Below are 21,104 nucleotides of genomic sequence, written 5' to 3'. Positions count from 1 at the left end.
TAGAGCTACAGTAATAAAAACAGCATGGTACTGGCATAAAAACCGACATGTGGACCAATGGAATCGAATTGAAGACCCTGACATTAATCCGCACACCTATGAACATATAATTTTTGACAAAGAAGCCAAAAGTGCACAATGGAAAAAAGAAAGCATCTTCAACAAATGGTGCTGGCAAAACTGGATATCAACATGTAGAAGGCTGCAAATAGATCCATATCTATCACCGTGCACAAAACTTAAGTCCAAGTGGATCAAGGACCTCAACATAAATCCAGCTACTCTGAACCTGCTAGAAGAGAAAGTAGGAAGTAGTCTTGAACGCATTGGCATAGGAGACCACTTCCTAAATAGAATACCAGTAGCACAGACTCTGAGAGAAACAATCAATCAATGGGACCTCTTGAAACTGAGAAGCTTTTGTAGAGCAAAGGATACCGTCAACAAGGCAAAGCGACAGCCTACAGAATGGGAAAAGGTCTTCACCAACCCCACATCTGACAGAGGACTGATATACAGAATATATAAGGAACTCAAGAAATTGGACATCAAAATGCCCAACAGTCCAATTAAGAAATGGGCTATAGAACTAAACAGAGAATTCTCAACAGAGGAAACTCAAATGGTCGAAAGACATTTAAGGAATTGCTCAACATCCCTAATCATCAGGGAAATGCAAATCAAAACAACTCTGAGATACCACCTTACGCCTGTCAGAATGGCTAAGATCAAAAACACTGAAGACACCTTATGCTGGAGAGGATGTGGAGCTAGGGGAACTCTCCTCCACTGCTGGTGGGAATGCAAGCTTGTACAACCACTTTGGAAATCTGTTTTCTTTGATGCCATAGCCTTTCATGTCCAGCTGTATCAATTTAATGGTAGCCATACACCATTGCATTGTTATTTTAAGAAATAAAAAGCAAAGGATACATTTCAACTTTAATTTATTTATTCTTTTTACTCATTTATAATAGTAGAAAAGAATGCTAACTTCTTTGATCAGTCCAAAAGTAAATATCAAATAAGAAAAATTTCCAAGAGGGATGGACACACACACACCTATATCTATGTCTCTATCTATCATGTATATGTATATGTATATGTATATATATATATATATATATATATATATGCATTATAGAGAGACAGACAGAGAGATTGAGAGACAAAGATAGTCAACCAGAAAGAGTGAGGAAGTGACATGGAAAATATGCAGTTGTGATCAATCATTTGTTGTGATGAGGTAGGTTCGCATCTGAGGCTTAGAGTCTTCTACCCATGGCTCCTTTAGGAGATTCTATGGAATAACACCAATGAGAAGAAAGCATTTTGCTAAAATACAACATCACTGCTGAATTATAAAGGTTATCTACTAGAGTAATAACAATGCTTGAGAGAACATAGTAATAGTGTTTAGTAATTTTCAAAGTTTTTTTTAATCCATTGACATTTTGGATCAATGCAGTAATTGCATGACTTAAGCCAGGTTCATTGTCCCAAATTTAAAGACAAGAAAATGGAAGCTCAGAGGTATGTGAATTCTCCAAGATCACAGGCAGGTAATATAGTGGGGATATCAGGACTGGCATCTATAGATTGTAACTTGGTCAAGTACCTTTTCTATTATACCATCCTGTACTTTTCTTTCACTTATGAAGATAGGAATACCAGGGATAGATGGTTATGGGGAGACATTAATTGATTTTTTTCATTGATTCCTGAGGTTGCTCCTATAGGAAGAGAACAAAATATTTCAAAAATTTTTGATAATTCTTGATACACATTATCTGATTTTAAGACCTCATGAGCCCCTGAGTACGTTCTATAGTTCATGTAGTTCCCTGCAAGAGATGGCTAAGCAAGTCACCCCAGTGATTATGTCTTCAGAGAATGGGCTTCATCAGAAAATATTGACACAGATTTCTGTATGTATTGTGCCTCAGCAGACACCATGAAAATGATCATGTTTTTCTTATAGAAGAACAATGACCCCCAAACCTCAGATACTCAGAAACTCTACAGAAAATTGTGGCCAACTCAAGAGATATGTAGAACAGAGGCTGGCTCAGCCCTGGCTGCTCATGCAAACGACCTGGGTTCAACTCCTAGCACCCATGTGACATCCAATAACCATCTATCTACACTGCCAGTGTCAGGGGACCTGACACCTCTTCTGCTCTCCATGGGCACTGCTCACATATGGTGCACAGACAGACATACATGCAGGAAATGAATCGATACAAATAAAAATTTAAAACAAAAAGAAATTCATTTTTAAGAGTTGTTATAACATCACAAGATTTATATTGGAGAGAAAGTAACCTTATGTTTGTGACTGTTTTTTACAAATCAATGCCTTCACTTACAGAGTACTCAGATTTGAGAAACAGATGAACCCAAACATTTTAAAATTGTAGGTTAGAAATATTTGATAATCCTGGAGATAGATGTCTTTTTTAAAGAAATGTTAATATTTATTATGTTAATTAATTTTATATGTATGTGTGTGTGCCTGAATGTAATGTAGCACAGTATATGCATGGAAGTACCCTCAGAGGTCAGAAGAGGGTGTCAGATCATTTGAAATAGGAGTTGCATGTGGTTGTGAGCTGCCCAGTGTGGGAAATTTAACCTAGGCCCTCTGTAAGAGCAGCAAATGCTCCTAACTGGTGAGCCAGCTCTCCAGCCCCAACATCAATTAATTAATTAATCTTTTTGGTGTGTGTGTGTGTGTGTGTGTGTGTGTGTGTGTGTGTGTGTGTGTGTGTGTGTGTGTATGTCTGCATGCATGAACATGTGTGAAGGAAAGAGAACAAATTTCAGGAGTCAGTTCTCTCCTGCTATCAAATGTTGGCACAGATCATTGAACTCAGGTCATCAGGCTTGGCAGCAAAGTACCTTTACTCTTTAAGTCATCTTGATGGCCCTACTTTTTCTCTTGAAGGCAAGATAGACAATGCCTGTTATGCTTCTAATTACCTAGTTTAAGAGACCAATGGACCAGGAAAGTCTGTGTCTTAGTTATGGTTCCTATTGCTGTAATAAAACGTCATGACCCAAAGCAACTTGGGGAGAAAAAGGTTTATTTCTTCTTACAACTCTCAGGTCACAGTCCATCATTGAGGGAAATCAGGACAGCTAGTCAGGTCAGGATCATGGAAATAGGAACTGGAGCAGAGGCCATGAAAGAATGGTGCTTAGTGGCTTGCTCTTCATGGCTTGCTCAACTTGCTTGCTCACCAGCCCAGAAGTGGCACTGCCCACAGTGCGCTAGGTCTTCCCACATCAATCATTAATCAATAGTACCTCACAGACTTGCCTCCATGTCAATATTATGGAGATATTTCCTCAGCTAAGATTCTCTCTTTTGGGGAGAAATGCTGTCAATCTTACATGAAAGTCTGGGAACCCACCACATTACCCTATTTGTGCATCACCTTTACCTGTTGCCTATAAATCTATCAGCTCCTTTACCAAAATTTCTCTGTTAAGTTTCTCTGAGGCCTTGTTCATGTTTTCACTGCTTTCAATTGTGTATATACAACTTATTAAGCAGCAGTGAAATAGCTTGGGAATTGAAGCAGGCTGAGGATATCTATGGGTTGCAAAACCAAAACAAATTTAGAGCTGATGGTTTCTGCTATGTTTTAAATGTGTTTCTGTTTTTCGTGTCTGTGTATGCATGCATGAGTGTGTGTGTGTGTGTGTGTGTGTGTGTGTGTGTGTGTGTGTGTGTGTGTGTGTAAAAGCATGCACCTGCTAAGATGCAAGTGGAGGTCGGAGAACAGCTTGCAGGAGTGGGTTCTTTCCTTCTGCCACGTGGCTCCTAGGGGTTGAACTCAGATTGCCATGCCTGCGGTCAGCACCTTTGGTTGCGGAGCCCTCAGGTTGGCACTTAGCCCTGTTTTTGATCTTTGAAAGACGTTTTCTTTCTGGAATAATTCCTTAACTATTTAAGGCAAATCACTTTTTCTTTGACACTTGTGAGGGAAACTTGGGGTAGATAACCTAAATTTGTATTGTAACATATCAAATCACTATGGATTTAAAATTAATTACCGAGAGACTCACTTCTTTACTGAAAAGTTCTATGTTTGTATAAAACAGAGCCAGCTCATTATCTTGAGATAGTGATGTTGAATTATATCTGTTTGGTTGTCTAAACAGGCATCTCAAATTTAACAGGCCTAAATTCTTTTATGTTTTGGTCTGTTTAATTAAAAATACTAGTATATATTCATTGTACATAGTGATCGGTTTCAGAAAGACAATTTCTTTTAAGTATGTCGTGTACTCTGACTCTATTCATCACTGATACCCTCCCTCTTCTACCCGTCCTCCTCTCCCACCAGTCTAATTGCTAAATTCTTAACTCATTCCCTGCACACCTCCACAACATCTCCTCCCTTTCCTTCTCCACCTCCGAAATAGCAAGTCTAGTCATTTAGTTCTTTATAGCCCAAACTCTTGAGGTCATTCCCGGCTCTTCTTTGTCTTTCAAATCCTTTAATAAATCTCAAAATCCTATCAGTCATTCCTTCAAAATCCTTCTAGAATCATACCACTTCTTCCCAACTATACTGCTTCCACCCTGTTCTAAGCCATTAACATCTCTTGCCTGGATATTGCCCCCTTTGAGTCTCCCTCCTCTTGTTCTTTCTAAATCATTTTCAATAGAGAAGGCAGAAGGACTCTGTTAAAATCTAGGTCAAATCTTGTCATTCCTTTATTCAAACTCATCCAATAGTCCTGCATTCTGTGCAGAATAAGAAAGCAGGACCTTTAGTTTGGCTCACAAGGCTGTAAAGGCTGGACAGTGAGTTTTAATGTCTGCCCCCATTTCCTTTCTTTCTCTCTCTCTGACCCAGTCACACCGATCTTCCTGAAACACACCATGCATTCTCTGTTTCAGAGTTTTCATTGGTTTGTTTGTTTTGTTCTCCTGGTTGCTTTTTCTCCTCAGAAATCTACTTGGCTCAGCTTCATTTCACAGAGGTCTCTTCTCAACTGCTCCCATATCACAGAGCTTTTCCTTGATCACCGTACAGTATACTCCATTACCCTATCCCCTGTTTCACTGCTGGATTTTTCCTCATAGCACGTATATCCACACACTTTGTCCTCTGTTTATCTCTGCTATCGAAGTCAGGCCGCCATGGGGAACAAGAAATAGTCATTGAGGTTTGTCACGTACCAAGTCCTTTTCTAGGCAGTAAGAATATAAACATTAACCAAACAAACACAGATATTCTTATAGTGCTTGTATCTGAGTGTGATATAAATTGGCTGTATTTACTCAGTAAATATTTGAAGGATGTGTTGGATAAACACAGTACATACTTGGCAGAATAACAAGAATGGCTTTCAAAAAGAAGATCTGGATTGGTTTGTCACCTTTTAACTCATTGAGACACTCATCACATCTAAAGAAATGGTTCTATGGCCTCTTAGGTGAAAGGTTAAATATCTTAGACATTTCCATGATCCCCAGATACTCTCTATCCTTCACTCTAAGGCAGTACTAGCCCCATCTCGTCAATTGCTTCCACTTTCTGGAACTGCTTCAATCATTGGACCCTATTCACATTGACAAATGTCAGCTTAAAAATCTCATTTTCATCTTTACAAAATCATATTGCTTTGTAACCCCCTACAGACACATATCATCAGCAGATGTAGCCAGACACACTGCCTTTGAATCCAGATGGCTTTTCAACAGCCCAGAGCTATGTTTCCTATAAACCTCTGTGCTAAAGTGGTAGTGTTCTGTCAATTGACACAGTAACATTGAAATACAGTGATTCAAAGACCCTGCCCAGGAGCTACCTCAACATTTTGTCATCACACTGAATGTACCACTAGTTAACTCAAAGCTATTACACCCATAATGGCAACAGTTTTCACGGGTAAATCACTGCCTAGCTGAAGGGACAGTAAACACTATCAAGTTACATTACAACACCAACAGCGAGACAAACATTAGACCAGATTCTAGGGTTATATAAGGGTAAGTGGATCCTTGTCCTCAAGGAACTTACAGAGTAATGCTACATGCTTTGGTTTAGATTTGGACATAGTAACAGATACCCAAATTGTTATAATTATCACTGGAAATAATATATCATATAAATGCCAGATTGGCAAAACACTATCAGTTCCAAAAATAGGATCAAATTATCTTGGTGGACATGGCTTAAATGTTCCTGAAGATATCTGGAGTTAGAGGATGAAGGATCCTTCTACTGTTAGTTCTATGTAAAGGATTGATTAGCAGGTGAAGCTGGAGAAACCAGTGATATTTGGATAATACATGAGATATAAAGAGTATTTTTATTAACATTTCCTAAGTCAGAGTGATAAAGGATCACTTGAATACACTTACCATCTGCTCCTTCACCACTTTTGCTTCTTTTATTGCGACGGACACGCCTACTTTCCTCTTCAGAATATGCCTTTTCATCAGGAAAGAAGAAATTCAAGAGGGCCATCTGTGAAATTAACAAGTAGATGTGTCAAAGGTTGACCTCAGTTAGCTATATCCAACATAAGAAACCAACTAGCTGACTTTCAATAGATAGTCCTTCTTTACCTTAAATTCAAAATATCTAAAATCTGAGCTTGTCTTTCCTTCCCTCTTTCAAATGACTTTAATCATGGAATCATACTATTCCAATCATGTAGGCATGAAATTTTGGTTAATCCCTGGAGCCTCTCTATTCTGCTCTGAATAGTTCTGAGAAATCCCTTAGGTTACATTTGTCCACACACTTCTGGGGTTTGTCACAAATTTCTAATTTTCCTCCCACATTACCGATGGCTATTCAGAACTAGCCTTGGATTTTCTATTACCCCCTGGACTTCATTATCATATACATCTGATTTTGCCATACTCGTACTTATGCTCTGTTTTTGTTTCTAGAATGGGGAGCACCCAATCCTGGGTGCCATGTATGTCAACTCTCTTATGAGAGTTAAGTCATGATAAAGTGTGCACTAATTCTCTGCCTTTCCCAAACTCCATCAGAACATGTGGTCTATAAGACTCATTTCAGTGAAATTCAACAGTTGTTTATTTCTCTGATTCTGTTTTTTAGTTTTGAAGGAAAACCTAACCTTGTTATCACTCTATTAGTAAGTTTTTATACAATAATGTATCTGAAAAAGTAAGTCTTGTATTAAAAGGTACTCTTTCTAATATTTGGTCCTCTGATGTCTTATAATCATAGCTTATAGTAATATAATATGTTTTGTATGTGAATTGGTCTGGCTTCACTAATGATAATCATGGCTTAACTATACATTTGAGGTAAAAAGATGTGCATAAGGCCATAATGGACAGAGTTTTAAACTCAAGTGATTCTAAACCCAACTCTATCATTTGCTAGCTGTGCAACCTTGGACAAAGTTCTTCAGCTTTATTTTTCTCACTTCAAAATGGGCATGACAATAGCACTTTCCTCACAAAGCAGTTGTAGGATCATCACAGTACCCGTCTCATACAATACATGCCCATGTTAGATAGTGCTATTTTAAACACATTAATTATTTTGAGACTTAAAATGAATATATTTTCATTCTACTCTCAGCTGGAAAAATAGTAATCCCAGAGTCTTCATGTCTGGTGCATTTATTAGTTACAAAATGGGTTGGACCCAAGAAAACCCTAACAGTCTATACAAACTGTCATCAAATACCTATGATTTATTGTTTATATTAAACAATTATATCCATTAGCCTTGAGGCACAGTCATCTAGGAAGATACATTCATTGATTAAATATCAAACAATAAATGAATATGTGTAACCTGTAGATTATTAATCACATCACATTTAAAAATATTTAGGTTGATCCACTTGAAATGGCCATTTTCCAGGGAGCTCCCAGACTCTGCTAAAACAATATAGGCTATTGCCATTGCTCTTGGTTACCTACCAGAACTAAATGGTTAAGACCCTATTGCTGAAGACACCACACACTTAGGTTATAGGCTACAGAGAAATCAAGCTGGAAATGGGTTAGAAGCATCCTCCCTGCTGGCTGACATTCATAGTACCGGAAGGTGCTATGCAGGCTGTTTAGGGAGAAAAGTCATCATCAATGGTCTTTGCTGCCCTGCATGCAGCAAAACTGACCATTCAGACAAGATGTATATTAAACTGGGGGTTTTGTGTGTGGGTAAATGGAGGGCAAGGGTCAGGGGAAAGAGAGCTTAGGGGAGAGGGAGGTCCCAGCTGGATCAGGAGCAGTGTGGGAGAATGGAGAGGGAGATACCATGATGAATGAAGACCCTAGGGGAATAGGAAGAAGCAGAGTGCTAGAGAGGTCCCCAGAAATCTACAATGATACCTCCACTGTAGACTACTGGCCATGGTCGAGAGAGTGCCTGAGCTGACCTGCTCTGGTGATTGGATGGCCGAACACCCTGACTGTCATGATAGAACTCTCATCCAGTGTCTGATGGAAGCAGATGCAGAGATCCATGGCCAAGCCCCAGGTGGAGTTCTGGGAGTCAATCGGCAGAGAGAGGAGGGATTGTATGAGCGAGAGATATTGAGACCATGATTGAAAAAAGCACAGGGACAAATAGCCAAACTAGTGGAAACGCATGAACTGTGAACCAGTGGCTGAGGAGCCCCCATGGAACTGGATCAGGCCCTCTGGATAAGTGAGACAGTTGATTAGCTTGAACTGTTTGGGAGGCTCCCCAGGCAGTGGAGCCAGGACCTGTCCTTGGTGCATGGGCTGATTTTTTGGAGTCTGGGGCCTATGCTGAGACACTTTGCTCAGCCTTGGTGTAGGGAGGAGGGGACTGGACTTGCCTTGGCTGACTCCCCAGGGGAGACCTTGCCTTGGAGGAGGTGGGAGTGGGGGTGGATTGGGGGGGGGAAGGCTGGGGGGTGGGAGGAGGGAGGACAGGGGAATCCGTGGCTAATATGTGAAATTAAGTTAATTATAAAATAAAAATACTATAAAAAAGATGTATCCACTGTTGCAATAGTTGAGGGCAACCAATCTCTTTTTGATTGAATTTGAGGCCTACCACACAGGAGGAAATGCATGCCTGGTACTGGAAACCTGGTCAAAAGCCCATGGCTAGAGAAGTCACAGGCCCTAAGGGGAAGCTTTGTATTTTTTTGCTGGATGAACATTCAGTCACATTGCCTTCTAAGTATATATTTCTACCTATAGACTAGTGGTGCTCTCAGCCTTCAGAGCTTTGTTTCAGTAGGTAGCACTCAAAGTGCAGAAAAAAGTGACTGTTGAGTGCTTATTCTTAAATGAGACTCTATATTACTCCTTCCAAGGCCCAGAGACCATCTTGGAAGAGGAGTCTGAAAGAATGGAAGAGCTAGAAGATGGGGAAGAGTATTGTGAAATATTGTCTTCTGTATATGGCATGGTCACCTACACAAGATTGAGTCCTTCAATATTCTATTATGTATGAGGGAGGGGCTCATGAGGTTCTAATCCCCTCCCTAGGGAACTCCTGGCAGTTAATGGCTGTTGGGAGAGGGAGAGTCTTTTTCTTCAGTAGTGGGGCCTCTGGTAAGTTGTCATGGTCCAGTAAATCAACTTCAATTAAAGTCAGTGTATCACAAAATAGATATGTAAGTAGGAGGGGGACCAGTTGGGAGGAAGAATGAGATCATCACGAGTGGGAATAAGAGAGGATAAGGGAAAGAGAATACGATCACAGTACATTGTACACATGTAAGAAATTGTCAAAAAAAAGTAAATACACACACATGTATACACACATACATTTTTGTATGTAAAATAACTGGGGCTTGGGAGATAGTTCAGTTGGTAAAGTGTCATGAAAACATGAGGATCTGAATTCAATCCCCAGACCCCACATAAAATAGCCAAGTGCAATGGTACACAATTATAATCCCAGTACTGGGGAGTTTCCACATGCAAAAATTCACACATGCACCTATACACAAACATGGACCCACAAAACACACAGATACACAGACACACAGACACAGACACAGACACACACACACACAGACACACACACACAGACACACACACATAAACTTACAGACACACACGCACACACACTTACAGGCACACATACACACACATACAGACATAGACACACACATACAGACACACACACACGGTTGAATATCACCAATCTCACATGGTTCAACTGATTAGTATTTTGGAGTCACTTGGCTGGAATTTAAATGTAGTTTCCTGTAGAATCGACATAAATCTGGTTAGGCCCACAGAAATGTCACTTAAACCACCATAGAAATAAGCTAATACAACACTAATAATATGAAATCAAACTGGCATTTAAAATAAAATCTCAATCAAGCCCAGGTTGGTGGCCAGTATTTGTAATCCCAGCACGCTGGAGGCTGAGGCACAAGATCATAAACTCAAGGTCAGGCTATGCTACTTAATAAACCTGGTCTGGAAAACAAACATAAACAAAATAAAGACTCAAACCAAACTCCCAAACCAGAAAGACTGCCAATAATCTTGGGATAGAACAGGCTTTTGTTTTTTGATTTTTTTTATAACTTTGAGTACTAGAACTTGGGCTATTATGGATAGAATTTAGTTTTACTTTTTACTACAAGGCTTGCAGAATAAGTGGAGGCCTACTTGCTTGTACACCAAATGACCCCAGTCTAGTACAATCTTGAGGAGTTTTTGTTACTATAATTACATTACAGATGACTACATGCTTTGTTAAAAAGGAGCTTAAGATTGTCTGGGGTCAAAAAGGGAAGCACCTAGTATAGATTGCTAATAAATGAGGCAAGGGTTCTTAGAGGAAATGTTAACATTACAAGTCTTGAATGATGTCAAGGATTTAGTGATAAATGGGAAATGGAAAAGGAATTCCAGATGAAAGGAGTATTGTGTTTAAAAATCTCAGAGGAAAAGGAGAATACCATTTCAAAAACTACCAGTAACTTAGAGTAAGTGACAGGAGGTGGAGAGGAATGGTGAGAAATGAACAAGGGGTATTAAGTATTATGGAATTAGATCATGTTAAGGAATTTATGCTGGATCAACAGCAGAGGGTCATCTGAAGGAATTTTTTTTTTCCATTCCTGATACTTTTCACCTTGTGGAAACTGGAGATATATTTTTACCTATAATAATAATGCTCCTTTAAATCAAGAGATTTTATCAATGCACACATCTTTGTACATATATACAATCTTGTATGACTTCTACCAACTCAAGATATAGACCATTTCCATGACTAGACATCATGTTTCCGTTACATCCCTTCCATTCATTCTCTAGTATCTTCTGCCCCAAGTCAACAGCAGTTTTGACTTCTATCATCACAGTTTGGTTTCTTCCATCCTAGACGAAAGTCTCATAGATGAGTGAACATAATTTTTCATTCAATATGCCTATGACATTAATTTCCTGTTGCTATATGTATAAGCATTCCATTACCTCAGAGTAATTAGTAGTATGATCCCCTGCTGTTGATTCAGCATAACTTCCTTAACATATTTTACTGGAAGAATCTGTCCCTTAAAATTTTTGTTTTACAGTTTTATCTTTGATGACTTCATACATGTATACAATGTATTTGATTATATTGACCCCATTCCTTTCTTTTATCTTTTTCCCATCCCCCCCTGAAGCTCTTCTTTCCAACGTGCCCCCTTTCTAGTGTCATGCCTTTCTTTTTCTTATTTCTTTTTCTAACTCTTCTGAGCTTCACCAGGGTTGCTTGCATGTATTACTAATGGGTTATGGTGTTACTAATGAAGCCTGGGCTTCTTTCTTACCAGTGGCTAAAGCCCTGAAGAAAAATGGCTCCTCCAGCAGCCATTAACTGCTAATAGCTCCTAAGGGCATTATGTGCCCCTCCCTCATCCATGCTGGAATGTTAATGGGTCCAGTGTTGTACAGGTCCCATGTAGGTAACTGCAGATGCTATGAGTATGAGTGTATATCCATGTCCTGTCCAGAAAACAGTGTTTCCCAGCACTCTGGCTCTTATGTTCTTTCACTCTGTCTTTCCAAGATGATCTCTGAGCTTCCAGCATAAGGGCTATCACTCTTTCCTAAGTGCATCCTCCTATTGATGTACACCTGGGTTATTCTAGGTCTGGCTATAATAAACAAAGCTGATGCGAACATTTATGTGTAAGTTTTGTGTGGATATGTCTTCATTTTTCTTGGAAAGAACCTAAGAATGGAACCTCTGGGTTATATGATGTGTCAAACTGCTTTCTAGAGTGATTGCAGCATTTTATGTACCCACCAACAATGTATGTGAATCCCAGTATTCTCCATCTTCACCAATATTTGGTAATGTCAGTATTTTTATTTTATTCATTCTGGTAGATTTAAAACCGTACTTCATTGTGGCTGCTTTTTTGAGTTATTAAATTTATTTTCTGTCACCTTGTTGTCAACTTCTAGATTTCAAGTCATCCACCTACGACATATTCTTTAGATCCTTCAAATTTGCTGCTACAGGCTTGACATCTAATTAAAACACCAATTAAGCTCATATAAAAATAATAAACAGGCAGCAAATGGAGTTTTGAGTGGTGCCTTCAGTAAAATGCACATTGACTGGATTAGAGACCATTTCTTTACTGCTTCAATTGTGGTTGTAATATGAAGGGCAGGTTATTACAATATGATGGTATTCCTCATAAACACAACTCCTGTGTGAGGTCTGCTATGGAATATTATTGTGTGTTCTTCTAACCTGGTGCTGGCAGAAAGGGAAGTTGTTCTCATGCTAACTGTTCCAAAGTGTCTGGTGACAGCTTACAAGAATTCCAGCTTCCAGAACAGGAGCGCTGGGGGAGAAACAAACTTATGCAGACAACAGAAACAATTCCAGTTTCCATGGATATTAGAAGTATCTCAAAGTCCCTCAAGAGGAGCTTTGATGGTACAGGATATTCATAAGTCAAGTGTTCATTAGAAAGGGACCGCTTGAATATGAAAATTCTTTGAATAGGTTATATTTTCTCAGACACCAGAAGAAAATAACACAAAACACTTTTTAATCAAAATTATTCCCTATTCACAGTGCCCTATTTGAGTCTCAATTAGAGGCAGGAGGGAAAATTATACTCTATATAGCATAATGGTAAAGACAAAAAAAAACCCCAGTAGCTTCTCATACAAGAAGTTTGAATTCTAGCTTTAGTTTTGCATTCGTTAGCATGGCCTCCAGAGGCATGTTGTAGAATATGAACAAAATAGCCTTCTCTGTCAGAATATAGCTTCCCTATTGCACAAGGAGAAAGCACCAGGAATGTTGGCCACAGTCAGGCATTTTGCTCAAGGGGAAGAAAATCTAATTCTTTACACTTTATTATGTGATTACATTCTTGTTTCTTATGGTAAAATTACATGGTAAACAGCACCTGCAGATTACAGGGATTGCAGCTAGAAACAATTTGTTAACAGTGAGACACAAGGGATACATACATTATTGTTAGTGACTCTCCAGGTATTACTACTACAAATATTTTTTCTAATATCAAAACCCACAAATTTATTGGATACGTTTCACATCGCATAGAATGAATTCAATTCAATTCATTTTCTATTTTATCACTAACATATTGGATTGTACTAGATGATTCACAGGAAATGACTCACAAGCCTTTTGAGGGAAGGAGGCCATTTCATCCATTTCTGTATAACTAGTGTGTATCCCTGGTCCTAGCACACAGTAGGCCCCTCATAAATATCTCTCTGTTAAGAGAATAATTGAAGGATCTTAGCCTATTTATGCTGCTATAACTAAGCACTTGAACCTGAATAATTTCTAGAGCACAGAACTTCATTTTTCTCTTAGTTCTGGAAGATGAAAATCAAAACTAAGGTTCTGATGACTTATGAGGGCTACACTCTGTTTCCATGATGGTGCCTTATCAATACATCCTTCAGGAGGAAGGAATGCTGTGTGGTGCAAAGTAGAAAGCAGAAGGGAAGGAGAACAGATTGTTTCATAAAGACTCCTATATAGGGCCTTAATCCCATTCTTAAGGAAGGAACTCTCATGGCCTAATTTAATCTTAGAGCCCCCCACCTGATGATGTTATCTTATTAGTAATACCTGAATTTTAGGGAGTCCACATTCAAACTGTAGTACAAGTCATTTCTTGAAGCCACAGTACGGTTTCATTCTAATTGGGCCTGTTTTGATGACCAACCATGAAGAGACAGGCTACTGCCTATATGATTAATAGGAGTCAAATCGATGGAATCCTAAAACTGAGAGACCCTGTAAGTCAGTGTTTTCAAACCTTGATATGCATCAGAATCACTCCACATGAATACTAAAGTACAGTATCCCAGGACTCCCAAATTTAGATCGAGTAGGCCTAAGGTGAAACCCTAGAATCTGACCTGAATTTGCTCTTTAGGGGATTTTCACACACATAATCCTTGAGTCACACTTCAAGAAACTTCTGTATTGTTCATTCTGTAAGTAGTTTATAACCTAGACTGAAAAGGCTAGGTTCGCTTTCTTTTCCTTAGTAAGCCAGGGTTCCTGAACAGCTAGTGTTTCACACCTTTTTTTTCTGTCAATCTTAATATGGTTATAAAAAGTCAATACCTAATTTCTCAAAACAGGAGACATGCACATATCAGGCTTTCTAAAATTAGCACATTATTTACTTAAAAAATTTTCCCTTTCAATATTCTGGAGTTAATTTATTTAACCTATTTTTTTATTGCAGCCAATGTCATCTCATCATCACTATCATGTATCAATAATCAGCTAGAACCTTCTGAAACATTAAAGTGATTTATGCTCTGAGGGCCTGAAGAGAAGACTCAGTGGCTAAGAGCACTTGCTTTTCCTACAGAAGACTGAGTTCAGTTACCAGCACCAATTTTAGGGAGCACACAACTGCCTATAACTCTACTTTCAGGGGATCCATTGTCCTCTTTGAGACTCCACAGGGCATGCAAACAAAACAAATATTTAAAATAAAATAATTAATACTCTGAAATGTCAGTCTTTTCTTTTTGAACTGCTAGTGATTGAACAGGGCTTTGCACATGCTAGGCAGGCACTCTACTACTGAGCTATATCCTAAATACTTAACAAAATCTTAAAAGTACTTTGTAGCAAGATAGGAGGATCTCTGTAGCAATTAGTGAAGCTGCATTGTCCAATGAGCTTAGTAAACACATTATAGACATAAAATGAATCAAAATGTGTCAATGAACACTCTTTTAATCTTATTAAGAACCCTTAACATGCTGTGATTATAAACAGTATGTCTGGAGAGAGTCAAGCAGAGTGTTGTCTTGGAATAAACATTGAGTACTTAGCATACGGAAGGTATTGAACTAGACAGTATTTTCAACATACATAGACAAAATGCAAATAACACAGTTTCTTTGTAGTGCAATGATAGCACTTCATGAAAGGAGACAGAAAAGTTTCTAACTCAGTGGTAAGAAGAAAGGCAGAGTATGTGCTGATTGCTGAAAAGAGTGCAGTGCAGTGTGCCAGTTTCTAGGAGTAAGCAAACAAGAACATTCAACATTGATCAAAGCATCATCCACAGGATATACCACCAGCAGAGTTGGGGTGGCAGTTGTAGCAATAAGCCTATACACCAAATAAAATTGGCTCCTTGGATATCTCTGTTGTGAATGCTCGGTTTTACCACCGTGCTATAGATAACGTTGGAAGATGTGTGAAATTTTGTAGTGAAGCTAAACATAATGAACATTTTATATCACATATAGAGCTTAAAAGCAGTCTCTGAATACTGCTTCCTGGGCAGTCTGACTGCAAAATCATCACTGTCAAACAATGCAAGTTACTGCAAAATAGAAAATTTTAGAAACAACAGTATCTCTGCTTAGGAAATTATCCTAGTGTGGTATCAGTGTCAAATTGCATAACCAACCAGCTCAATGCTTAGCTTTTTCTTACCCAGTTTTGGCTTGTACAAGTTACCTAATCTTTATCAAATAATGCTTTATATATCTTAATATAAATTTTATTCTCCTTAGAGGCAGTAAGCACCTCAACGAAGGTTCAGAATGTGTTTAGACTTGTCCTTAGGACAAGTATGAAATCTGTTTAAGATGCATATCAAGGGGAAAGGTGAGCTATTATAAACATATCACTACTAATGAAAGAAGGAGAAATGCACCCCTCCTTCAGCTTTCCATGTCCTATATTCAGCTCTATTTCTAATATCCAGAACAGAGGTGGAAAAAGACAAGCTTCTTGAATTGATTTGTATTAATGGACAATACAAGCATGTCCAGCTTTTATAAGACTTTGAAATTCATAACCATCACAGATGTCACATTTACCTCATTGATCTATTTATTGTTAGAGTCAGAAGCATGCTTAATGTGAAATGGCAAGAGAGGACCACCACTACTGAGATTTTGGAAGTCAGCTGGCCTATCAGCATTAAAACTATGTTCATTGGTGACATATGTGGAGATGCAATGACAGAAGGATACCCAAGCATCTTTGGTATGGCGAGCTTTATAGCATAACCACAAGCAGGCAGAACATAACACATATTGTAAAGGATGCACTAAAGCACAGCTTCAAATAACATAGCATAGCTGTGGGCTGCTGGGGAAAATAGCAGCAGAGACCAGCTAGGAATACACAATATGGAATTTGGAAACTTTTTTGGAGAAAGGCTTTCAGTTGACCACAAGTTGAACACAGAAATACAGGCAGTGACAGGCTGTACAAATAGCAGCTGCAGGCATAAATCAAAAACCAGTTTGTATATATGTCATATAGAGAGGACTTTTGGTTGAAGATTTGGTCTTTTTTCTCTTCAAGTATGGGTGAAATCAGAAGCGACATATTGAATTAAGAGGAAGGACAACGATATATACTGGATGTCCCTCCCCTCCCTTAGTAATTGTCTGCTAATGTAATTTGTAATTCCTCATACTTGTAAAGATCAAAGCACTTTGGAATATTAAAAGACAAAGAAGCACCCCCATTTGTAATACCTGGAAATCACTAAATATTATCATTTGTGAGTAGGACCAGATTATAAATCAGCTGCACTCTGGACAAAACAACAACAACAAAAACAAAAACAAAAACAAAACAAAACAAAACAAAACAAAACAAAACCTCAAATGCGTCCTTTGGATTTCAAATTATTTAAAGGCTACTGAAAATTCTATAAAGCTGGACTAATTTAGGCTAGAGTGTCAAGTGACCCAAATGAGACTGCTTGTGGAACCTATTTATTTTAAACTAGGACTTTTCCACCTCTTCAAAATTTCCTTGTCATCAGCATTCTACAAAATCTGTTTTGTTCCCCATGGACACCTAGGCCATTTAAACTATCTAAATAATTTTTTTTTTTTAGCTATGATATTCAAGATTAGGCATGGAAGAAGGGTAGAAGTGAGGAGGTATCCAGTGACTGGAAACTGGTAATCATGAGAACTTTCCAGCTAGGACTAGGTAAGAGCAAAATTAAGAAACAGATGACTATTGATTCAGAGATGGAAAAAAATGTTTCAAATATCATAGAAAATTTAAGCAGTGGAGAGGATTTTAGGAAGACGTGAATCACATTCTGTTTATGTTGATACTGAAATAAGTTGTAAACTAGTTTTAATCCAAAACTGTCCCTCTAAAATAAGAATATAGAAAATAAATCTCAAGAACCATGGTAGTGCAGACCTTCGATCCAAGTACCTGAAAGGCTAGGGTAGGAGGATCATGAGGAGGGAGAGGGGAAAAACAGGGAGAAGGAGAGAGAGAAATAAAAGGAGAGGGAGAGTGAGTGGAGTGGAGGAGAGGAGAGAGGGTGTAGCGGGGAGGAAAGGAGGCAGGGAGAGAAATCTCAGAGACCAGCTGGTAAGTTCGAAGAGAAAGGTTAAGCAGGATAAGAGAAGGGTCTGAGCTACAACTATCTTTAGGACAGGCAGGTTAATCACTGGTGATATGATCAGGAGAGATTCAGCATATAATAACTGCCTGACACAAGCCTAAGGATTAGAAAAAATAGTAGAAGACCTGGGACTCAAATTCAGATTTTTGAATACTGTAGAACTAGAAGCACCAGGGCCATAAAAGGATTGGCACGAAAATTGCAAGGCTGGAAAGAAAGATCATTTCACTGTGAGATTAGACAAATCCAAAGTTGCAATTCAGTTCTCAGGTCCTTTGGCATTTTCCTTCCCCTTCTGTCCACGTGGGGCCTGGCCTCCTGGTGAGGTAAATGCCAAATAACTGGTTATGTGACCTAATGGAAGGCCAATGTTGTTCCGGAGCTGTATAACGGACCAAAGGAAGAAACATTCAACATGGCTGTTGATTAGAATCCAGTTCTAGAGTGTGTCTAGGGAAAAATCTATTTTTCTTCAGAGGAAAATTCCTGCCTTTCATTTGTGACCTTACCACTAAGTAAAGAAAGAGTGAATATTGTCTCATAAGCCTTTTCTATAGTATCTCAACAGAGCTATCCACTTAAAAAGAAATTAGGGTAAAATATAAGCAAATGAAGTACAGCAAAACAGCATTTTCATTAGAGTTAATTTTATGTATATTCTTTGGCTATTAGTGTTAGCAAGAAAGCTACCTTTTCCATGGAGCAATGGAGAATTATGTTTGATCACTGTCTACTAATCTCTCTCATAGAACTTTTACCCTAATGAATCCTCTATTTTCTACTAATGGGTAAACAGTGTAGATTTGTCCAGCTCATATCTAATTGCCTCTAATTAAAAATATTTCTAAAAGAATCATCAGAAAACTAATAAACTTTAAATTTTAACAAGGATATAGACATCTAGATCAAGGTGGCTGACTAACCAAACCATGTTAGCACCACTGTCTCCCAAGACTCCATTAAAATGACATTAAACAAAGAAGATATAAACAGTAAAACAGCAGAAAAGAGATTTCACTACGTTCTGAAAGACAGAAAGTGGATAGAATGCTGAGTAAGAAAGACAGACTAATAAAGAGAAAGCATCAGAGGGAGCTTAGAGCTTGGGAAGACACAGATCTACCCAAATTGACCCTGGAGTAGAAGAGAGTGAGGTGTTGGGGATAGAGTGCGTCACAGGGCACTGAGGCCTCCAGTTTGATTCCTAGTACCACAAGATGGGCATGCTTGTGAGTAATCACATCTTTTTCCATGTAAAGAATCTCTAGTAATCATGTGGTTAGTCCCAAGTGTTCCCCTCTAAATCAGAAAGCTTTTTCTAAAGAGATTAAATAGTGAAAGAATTGAGGTAGACAGCATGAACACTACTTACTGTTCCAGAGCAAAGACTTCTACATTATGAATTATTTTATAGGTCCCCACACATAATGACTACACAGATGGATGTGGCTTATTGTCTTGCAGGCTTCATATGTAGAGTATTCTAGGCACTTCCCTCAACCCCTAGATATAACATTTCAGAAAAATCAAAAGATAAAATCCCTAAAAGCTTTCAGAAAGGAAAAACATCAACAGTTAAATGGACAAGATTTTGAATGAATTGAACATCTTACCAGAAAAAGTATTTTAAGAGAAAACAATGAATAAATACCTTCAAAGATCTGAAGGAAAATTATCTTGAAAATGTAATTTGTCTCCTAACTATAAATTGAGTCTGACACAAAAGAAAGACATTTTTAGTTTACAAATAACTCAAACTTTGTATTTTACCCTCTATCCATAAAAAGTCACTTAGGAACATATTCCACAAGAAAATGTAGGACTGAATAAAGATTGACACATATATTAGATTTCTGGAAACAATGGACCCCAAACCAGAGACCAATGCAAGTAAGCCCAAGGTGATAGTTGCCCAGCAGGCCTGAGGAACACAGCATTCAAATGGAAGCAAGCAAGGCTGTAAAAAGGAAGGCACCTGTTGTCAGTTCCTCTCTGTTGCTGTGACAAAACACTCTGATCAAAAGCAACTTGGAGAGGAAAGAGTTCGTCTCTTTTTACATTTCCAGATCACAGTCTGCCACTGAAGGAAGCCAGGGCAGGGCTATAAGGCTGGAATCTGAAGGCAGAACTGCTTGTTACTCCACACAAGATTACCTTGGACTAGGAAACTCACAGCTGAGAAATTACAGCAGGAAACACGGAGGTTGCTTTCTTATACAGCTAGCTTTCTTACACAGCCCAGTACTACCTCCCTAGAAATAGTGCCATCCTGCATGGTATACCTGGACCCTCCTGCATCGATTAACGGTCTAGACAAGACTCCACAGACATACCCACAGGTTAATCTGATCTAGGAAATTCCTCAATCATCCTCTTAGATGACACGAGGCTATGTCAACTTGACAATTACAGCTCACTAGGATAGCACCCACACAAAACAGGGATTGAGGGGCTCATAATTAAATTCATCACAAAGAAATTAGAGAAACTTATGAGTGTCATAGATGATACAATAAAAAGGGAATCAGAAAAATTTAAAAGCCATAGTTGCTATTTTAAAAATCAACAGGAGCCGGGCGGTGGTGGTGCACACCTTTAACCCCAGCACTCGGGAGGCAGAGCCAGGCGGATCTCTGTGAGTTTGAGGCCAGTCTGATCTACAGAACGAGATCCAGGACAGGCACCAAAACTATACTGAGAAACCCTGTCTCGAAAAAAACCAAAAAAACAAAACAAACAAACAAACAAAAACTCATCAGGAGAGAAAATTTGTATTAAAATTATTTAAAAAATTTAAACTATTTTAATAGCTAACATTAGTATAAATAATGTTTATTGATTATCAACTTAAAGCACTAACCAAAATATTAAAGCATAGGCTACTTAGCTATAGAGATAGTTATAGATGTGGAAAAACATAAATGCCATCCCCTTGGCAGTGTATAAAATAAAAGTACAAGCAAAAGGGGTTGATAGGCTGAAGGGGTCAGAGACAAAGAGAGGACCAGGGAACTTCATGGCCTCTTCTTAGTTAAGAGATACTGTCCATAGCTTAAGGAACAAGAATGGTCTAAGTATGTTTCTCAGACAAATAAATGAATTTAAGAAAAAGTAACTACATTGAGACACCATGGAGGACCGATGAGCTAAAGCCTCATTTGTCATATCAAGAAGTTAATAATGTCTAAAATAGAGAAATCAAGAAATAGCAGAATACATGG

The 21,104-nt window shown here is 38.5% G+C and overlaps 1 protein-coding gene across 1 annotated transcript in view; it reads right to left on the bottom strand.

Moving 5' to 3' along the window:
- Eda (ectodysplasin A) overlaps positions 1-21,104 on the bottom strand; it is a 397,393-nt gene that overhangs the window by 89,675 nt on the left and 286,614 nt on the right. The window contains 1 exon segment of the mRNA XM_052733417.1: positions 6,386-6,491. Within this exon segment, the coding sequence (XP_052589377.1) occupies positions 6,386-6,491 (106 nt within the window).

Source organism: Peromyscus californicus, unplaced genomic scaffold, assembly GCF_007827085.1.
Source record: "Peromyscus californicus insignis strain IS unplaced genomic scaffold, ASM782708v3 Scaffold_10__1_contigs__length_136768540, whole genome shotgun sequence".
NCBI lineage: Eukaryota > Metazoa > Chordata > Mammalia > Rodentia > Cricetidae > Peromyscus > Peromyscus californicus.
The sequence above is the reverse complement of the archived record's forward strand: the minus strand, read 5'-3'. Positions and strand labels throughout refer to the sequence as shown.